This window comes from Antedon mediterranea, chromosome 6 (genome assembly GCF_964355755.1).
Source record: "Antedon mediterranea chromosome 6, ecAntMedi1.1, whole genome shotgun sequence".
Lineage (NCBI taxonomy): Eukaryota > Metazoa > Echinodermata > Crinoidea > Comatulida > Antedonidae > Antedon > Antedon mediterranea.
Window position 1 is genome coordinate 19,615,296 of NC_092675.1, and position 8,697 is coordinate 19,623,992.

The 8,697-nt window shown below is 34.2% G+C and overlaps 1 protein-coding gene across 1 annotated transcript; it reads right to left on the minus strand.

Moving 5' to 3' along the window:
• Window positions 1-1,480: 1,480 nt before the first annotated feature.
• On the minus strand, window positions 1,481-6,361 carry LOC140052053 (uncharacterized). The gene is made up of 7 exons (XM_072097433.1): window positions 6,112-6,361; window positions 5,148-5,399; window positions 4,073-4,204; window positions 3,831-3,974; window positions 3,210-3,341; window positions 1,998-2,144; window positions 1,481-1,788 (listed from the first exon to the last, which is right to left on the minus strand). Exons 1-7 carry the CDS (start codon window positions 6,338-6,340, stop codon window positions 1,481-1,483), a joined length of 1,344 nt encoding a protein of 447 aa, XP_071953534.1. The 5' UTR covers window positions 6,341-6,361.
• Between the last annotated feature and the right edge of the window lie 2,336 nt (window positions 6,362-8,697).

Sequence of the window (8,697 nt, forward strand, 5' to 3'; positions counted from 1 at the left end):
CGTTGCGTCTAAGTAAATTAAAGTTGTAATTTAGGATTTTTATTATAATACATTATGTACCTGTAAGTATTTTTTTTCTTTTGTGGTTCACCACCACAACATTTATTCATTCAATGTTTCATTACATAATTTCTAAACATTTTCTACCTCTTTTCATTATTTTCTGTTTTTCATTAATATCATAATTTTACCGGTAAATATCTTCATGCAGTAGCAGCATCAAAGAACTATTTGTGTACGTGTAATAGTGCGGCTCAAAACATATATATAGAAACATATTCGTGAAATAAGTAAGTATTTCTTTTTGTATTTACCTTTTTGTGGAGTTGTAACTTCCACAGTAGTCTGTTGACCAATTCCCACAGCTGATTCAGCACTAATAGTCATGCGATATGTTGAATATGGTTCCAAAATTAACATGTCCATTTCTGTTTCCTGAACTGTTACTTTCTTCTGTCTGTCTGTTCGTTGACACTGGTCTATTACAGTTAATCTTAAACCAATGTGGTACTGTGATATTTTACAGGTCAACGGCGAAGGTGCGGTCCACATCAAGTTGGTTTGAGCTTTAACAATATTTTCTACATGGCTTGGAACTAAACATAAAATATCTTGAAACTAACGGCTCAAATAACAAATTACAAACTACTATTTTTTTTTTAGGAATTAGACGATTCCACAAACATGTCTTTCTTTATTCATTATACGAAAAGCCACACGGCGCATTTCACATTTTGGACATGACGATTTCTTTTTCTAAATACGTGTAAATAGATGTTTAGTTTGTGCTGCTTGGTTTGTATAATTATAATCATGTAGGCCTACCTACAATAAAGCTATGAACATGATTCTTACCAAGACAGGGCACTGTAAAATTAACCAACGGACTTGGTGGACCAGTTCCTTTAACACCGGGTCGCACGGCACGTACATCAAATGTGTATGTTTTCCCGCGCTGCAAATTTCTGTCTATCACAATATTGGTTGTTGAACTCAAAGAACCTTCAATAAACGGAGTCAAGTAAGTTCTGCCAGTCACTGATGAATATGTCACGTAATATCCTATCACTGGACCATCTCCTCTGCCAACACTCCATGGAATCCATGATATTGTCAACGTGGAATCTGACGCCGTTACTCTAGGTTGACTGGTCATTATAGGTTGATCTAACGGTTAAGAAGATTTTTGTTTTGCTAATTTTTTTCTGCTCAACATTTAATATTTTAACAGTTTGTTTAATTGAAAAAGCATTGATAATGCAATTAATAATAATATGTATTTAGCAAGATCAAACATTATAGTTCAAATACAGGCATAGCCGGGGTTTAGGACGAAGTAACATCGACAATGGCATATTGACGAAATGTCGGAATTACTGCATGTCAATATGAATGGTGAGAATAACGAACGGCCACTAGTGAGGTTATTACATTATTGTATTGTATGTTTCTTTTAATAATTCTGAAAAAAGGAATAGCATTAGGCTGTAATACCATAAATTGTGACACCCATTTTAGCATCAGCATCACCGGAAATACTTGAAAATGCTTGGCAATTGAAAACGTCTCCTTTTTCAACACTAACATCTTGGAACTCTACGGTTCTTGTATTCTTGCTTTGTGATACCATAGACACACCATTCTCAAGGATTACATCATCGTTTTTCTGTACTCGTATATCTCCAAGTGGAGGTATTGGATTAGCCTTCACAATACACGTGATAGTTATCGAAGCTCCGCGATTACTCTCAGGAATGATAAGTTCCACTGTTGTGGGTTTTCTTCCATCTATAATTGATCAAATATATTTGTAGTAACCCAATGGTTTATTCAGCAGAATTAAATTAATTATTATTGTCCGCCAAAATTATGCGTTGTGGTTGGGGGGGGGGGGATACTTTACGTTTGAATATATAATCAGTAAGTAATTTTACAGTATTACAGATTGGGCAGTAGGGTTTCTGTTTATAAATCATCAGTGGAATACTAGACCTTACCGAGTTGGCAATTATTCCCTGTCCATGGAGGTTTACATCCCACACTTCCACAGTTGCCGGTGTCTTTATCGCATGGTCTATTATCGGTACAGTGACAATGATATCGACATAGTTCTCCATGCCATCCATTGGGACAAACGTTATGCACTACAAATTAAAAATACTGCTACCTATAGTTGGCATTTAGTGTACTGTATTGTTTGTAATGTTTGGAAGGTCTGCCTTCAATAACATGTGAAGTGTACAACGTTGATGAACTACACAAAAGACATTTGCATTGTTATATACAAGCATATCCTGATTGAGTTTAATCTAACTGTGGAATATGTTATTCTTTACTTCTGTAGACCATGTTTGTTTGGTTTCGTAAATAATTGTTAAGGCCAATTTAAACAGGCGAGCGGTAACAGTAAGCAGTAAACGGTAGTAGGGAGGTTTCCCAACCTTACGAATACGATAACGAAAACGGATACGTCATACATTTGTGAAACTTTTGAGCTGATCCCCATTTCATATTCGTAAAGCGTATTCGTGTTGACGAATATCACCAGTCATATTCGTAACTACAAAACGAGTATAGTTTTTGATCTATTTTGCACATTTTGCATTTGAATCAGGAATGATTCGTGATTATAATATAATTATAGATTTATTGAAAGTAATTTACTAAAGTAATTTACTAAAATACCAAGTCAATTTTGATTAATAGCAGTTTTTAAAGTCCTCACTCGCTTTGATGTTACGCAACACGAACCTGCGCTTCGCTCAAATTTACCGCAGTCATATTTTGGACGCGCCTCAATATTTCGTTGCCATGCGAAACAGATTTTTTTATGGCTTACGAAAACGAATACGTGTGCGTGGCGTATTCGTAAGATTGCGAAACCTCTCTAATATAGGCGGAGAACAACAATATATGATCTATGTTATTTCTTATGATCATTTACACAAAACGCAGAAGCAGACAGGCGGTTGAGCAAAAAAAAACACGCTGAGAATAGATACAGATTCTATGTGGGACAAGTTACGCGGTTTTCTCTGACCGTTACCGCTCGCTGTGTAAATTGGCCTTTAGTCGAATCCTTCACGTTATAATGACGAAAGGGCGTGGTAAAACATTGGCGTTATATATTTTTCTTGTGAAACGCTTATTATATAATCAGGGAAGAGTAAATATAATAATATTAATCTACATATTTTGGGATTGTAAACCTTGACAGTTTGTTCCAGAATATCCAGTCTCACATGGTCCATTTGGACAGCCTCTGCTTGGATCACATGTCACACCAGGAGCACAGTGGCATACTTCACTACAAGTTGATCCGTAATAGCCAGTTTTACATCCTGAAAGACAACGGAGTAGGCCTATGCTTTACAATTCAACTATAATTACATAATCGATATTTGCTACTTTATATTTTGGAATGTATTTATCTTTTTTTATTTTGAAATAATGAACCGACGAAGTAGCGACAAATAGACAGAAAAAAACAATTCATAACAAACTAATCTAAGCAGCAGAACTACAGTACATTCTGTGTCCTAATTTAAAGGCCCATTTACACTAGGACGATAACGATCGACGCTAAATAATATGCATTTTTCCTACATAAAACAAAAGAAAAAAGGTTTTCAGCCTACAACTATATATAGAATAACCATTTTATGCTGCCTTTGATGAAAATAATATTTTCACACGTCCAATCAAATGACGTCATGATTAAGGGCAATAATATCGTGACGATACAACGATTTTATTGTTCTTAATAATATCATTTGATTGGATTTGAAAAAAAAAAGAAATTGTATTTTTGTATATTTTTGTATTTTTACCTTCTGTACAACCAAGACCTGTATAACCAGCCATACACGAGCATCCAATTGGGTCTGGAACACACATCAACACATTAGGACAACCCGGGTTAGAACTGCTACAAACATTACGACACGACAAACCCCAATTGTTGTTACCACAACCTAATCATACGGGGGAAAGTTAAGAAAAAAAAATAAAACCGTAATCATAATGGCATTCAAGCATCTGTATGATATTTCCAATAATACAATAGGCCTACCTTCACCGCAATTACTACCCTTGAAACCAGGCGGACAGACACATAGACCAGTAACATCGTCACATACTCCTCCATTGTAGCACGTAGGGCATCGGTTCTGGCACGTTGGTCCCCATTGAGACTCTGAGCAGCCTATATGGAAATGGTTAAAACAGATATTAAAGGTTCGTATTATTGGGCGTTCATGCGATTTCGAACAGTTTCTTGAGCTTCGAGTTAAAACCGCTTATGGATCAATAGTGTTACCATCGTATGGATTATTGCGATATTGATAATGATACCGCATCACTTGGAAATGACATTGACTTAGCCTAATATCTTTAACAATGAATTTTAGTATACATGTCATTTCTGAAGACCGATAAAAACGGTCACACGTACAGTATGTCAATTAAAATTATTTCAACGAGTTTGTTGTTTACATTATTTAGATGGTACGTCTTTCACACCAAATGCTTAGACTTGTAGTCTGTAGTTTAAGGTTTAAGTTTCGAGGCTTTTCGATATTTGTCTCAAGTAGTATACCTATGAAACGCTATATGTGCCTAAATATTTATCTTTTTACTAATATATATGTCAAAACTCCGTCTGTAACCCAGACTAACCAAATGCTGTACGCGCAATCTGATGCAAACTGAACCGAGCCGAACCAGAGCAGCTTCTGATGTGAAAGACTCTTAACTGAATGAATAGTTAACACTTGAGAGTAAGCTAGGCTTACTTTTTGTTTCCGAGTGCTGGACAAGAAAAGCAAGTAACATCGCGTCTGCTGCTCCTTCCTCGATCATAATTTTACTAATTCTAACGGTTGCTTATTTATTAATTGATCTATTTCGTTTTCTGCTTAATATGCCTACCCGCACTGAATATTTTTATTAATTCTCACTGATTTGCGAATTCTCAATTAGTTTGTTTGACATTCATTTATAAATAGGCCCACACTGGGTCGCCAAGCAAGGTGACATCAGTCGAGTGTCTCGAGGCAACAATCATAAAATATATTAAGATTAAGAACATGAGGAAGGACTACATAATTTCTGTCCGACCTATTTAGAGTAGACAAATATATATGTACCTCGTACTATGAGCCTCATGATAGCATGCTTGGCTTCACTTCTTCTGTTGTTTAGATAACATTCATATATCCCAGCATCAGCTTTCGTTACATATGGAATTGAAACAGTATCCAATCCTGACCACTTTTCGATGATGTTTTCATTCAGCCGCCATCGCAAATCAGAGGCGCTGCCACGTATCTGGTTCATTTCTATTGTAACTGTTTCACCAAAACTTGTAGATTGCGTCTGTTTTCCTGGTGTAATATATGCTAAAAGGTTAAAAAGCAAGATGCTATGTTGATGGTACATACTCGGTTGCTTTTAATGATACGGATCAGAGGTGTGTATGTATGTGTTGGGAAATCGGTGAGGTTTGCAAATCACCTCCTATCATTGTTTTGTTGAGCCTTTTGAAGTAACATGCGGTATGTTTGTTTTTCTTTTAAAGTTACTGTTAAGATATATTGTCCTCTTGAAAAATGTTGTTAATTTGTTGAGTTTTTGTTGTTGAATACGACATTGTAATGTTACATAGGCCTAATAGTTATTCACTTTGACTGATCGAAAACAAAATTATTTACCTTTTTTTTTAAATTGTCAAATTGTCTATGACAAATTGACAATGGGTTTCTGTTCAATTCAAGTATACATTAGTAAAAAATATATAGCAATAACAATAATAAATTATGTATTTTTACAGTTCAATTTCAATTTCAATTTAATTTATTTCCACAATATGATAACATACCGTAGGCCTACATACATAAATGCAATGAAGTTATCATGTGTGGGGAGAGTCATATAAATCAGAAAGACTTTAAGTTTGACCCACCCCAAGAAAAATATGTCAAAACAAATTGTAAAAAAGAAATCGAGATATTCTTTTTGCAAACCAATTATCGGTCTTCTTATCTTCTTTTACAATGACTGAATTATCATGAATAAATATTTGATTAGATATATAGAATTACTGATACAAACCATCGCTTGCCAACGTGATTGTAGGAATGTATGAAGAGGTCCCTGCTGATCTTACTGACTCACAAAAAAATGCACCAACTCTTTTATCTCCGTTCAGGTATTGACGTTTAACATACCGCTTGTTTGAAAAAGATCTAGTGTACACACTACCGTCACCCGTCGGTAAATCCATTCCGCTGCCGGTATCAACTACTCGTCCAAAGGATGTGGTAACTTCTGTTTCCTTCATATCTAAATAGCTACCAATAAAGGCGGATGTATCCTTGTTTAAATCCAGTGAGCGAATTGGCTTAGAATTAAAACATGTCTGATCCGGAATTTGGCCTAGTAAAACAGATATAAAGAATATGTTAGAATAAAATTTAATTTAAACAAAGGATGTATACAAAATAATTATTGTGTAGGCCTGTTAGTATATACAGTATAAGAATATATTATCCTTAATTGTTACAAACAATCTGTTTTCAATTTTTGTTTAATCCTATCTAGCGAAGGAAATATAATCTTTGAAGAAAGGATAATTATTAATTAAACAATGTTGTGGTATTAAGGCCTAATGAAGACTACTTACAATTTGCATGTTTGATGCAATCCCTAAATATAGTAAAGTATATACAACATTCAGATCTATAGCTATCAGGTATGGCATGTGACCAGTCACCAGTCAATAAAATCGTTTGATAGTATAGGCCTACGCACAATTTTAAATATGTGTTGTCCCACAAACATTAAAAATATAGATTACTAAAATAAGACGTTGAATAGGCCTTTTTGTAGTTTTCGTAACCTAATAGTTTTTTTTTAAAGTTAAAAACGAATAAAAATAATGATTTCATTTATAAAAAGACAAAAAAAAACGTTTAAATGTAACTAAAACCCCATTGTCTGACAGAGAAATTTTACTTATTTTTAAATTTAAATGACAGTTTCTTAAGTAGGCCTAAATAGATTTTTCGATTCAATTTTTAGTCAAAGTGAATATACCAGGGAGTTCAACTCCCTGAATATACTATGTGATATTAAAATGGCATATTAACATGACAACATTAACATAACAACAAAATACAAACTTACTAAGAACAATCCCGGCAAATGAAAACATAAAGATATGATAAATATTAATCATCTTTGTGTCTCACGGATGACGGTTGGAAATATTTCTCTTCCAAAACATGTAGATGTATTGAAATGTAATTGCATCTAAGCTTCACGTGGTTGTGACATGGTTATTTTATATGGTCTTGAAGTGTTGAGAAGACAATGAAAACTCATTATATGAAACTTGATATAATAATTATACAAGGAAGTAGAGATAAAATGTTGGTTCTTAAAAGGTCTTTATGTGAAAGTATTCCCAAAGATTCGAGTTTCTCTTTCAAATATGAAATATCAGAATATCAATGAGAGAAAAGGCTACTGAGTCTGTAGCTAAAAAATATGATGAAGGGACAAAGTAGGAACATTGTTCAGTTGAATGAATGTATTATGTTGCCCTGATCATTTACAACGCATCAACACTCTGCCATCCAGGTAGCCCTCATATGCAAATGAGCATTTTTATGGCAACCTCTATGTTTTCATACCCAATGGACACATTTAAACCATTTTCAGTATTAACTATGTATAACATCTGGATAAGCGATTTAAAAGTATAGCTGACGGGACAAATTGGAAACGCCCTTCCCCTTCGGCACACCCTTCATCATTTTCTTGAAAACAATGTTGTTGCTATTTGTCCCCTATATAAGGATGTCAGATGGAAGAGATTCTGCTGTAATTTTTATTTTAAATTTTTTTGTTTTTCTGTCTTTTTTCGTATTTATATGGTGGTTGATTATTTTGTTATATCACGAACTTGTGTAAAAACAATCAATGTTGATTGAACGAATTGTACTGTGTATCAGTCTCGTATCTAAATGAAGATTATATATAATTAAATGAATATAAATCCAAAGACAAAATACTGAAAAAATGACAATGCTGTAGTTATCAGTGGCTGGATCTCAATGGATTAAAACAGCTAAAAAAGTTAGCAGAGCTTTCGGGCAACACTAGCCCTTCATCAGTGTATAATGTAATAACATCCTTGGCCACAATCTGGTGTTTAGTAGGTTTCAAGTTGTTATTTTAGGCTAAATTTCACACCAATGTCCAATTTATAACCTGTTTATCATTTTAGGAGTGTTTATGTTACCGTTTAATAGCTACATAAATATCACATGGAATTTCCAAAGAAAGTTGTTGTGAATCACCAGCCGTTATTAAACTTGCTGCGTAGAGCCAAATAAAAAAAAATTATATATCCGTTAAGCCTACTCTCGATTGGCGGAATGGCTCTACCTCATGGGAATATCCTACATTGTTTTCTTTTAAAACTGATTGAAAAAACTTATTTTAATATCAGAACCCAACAAGTCCCAAGTAGGCCTACTTTTTGTTTAGTAATTTATTATTATTATTCAGACACCCAACAAAGTCTTTAAGTATTTTTTATCGTCTCAAGAGGGCGCTACAAGGATAACATGTTTTTTTTTCTCCTCTGTCAAATTGAAGATGGCTGCTTGCATGAATGCTTTGGATGAAAAG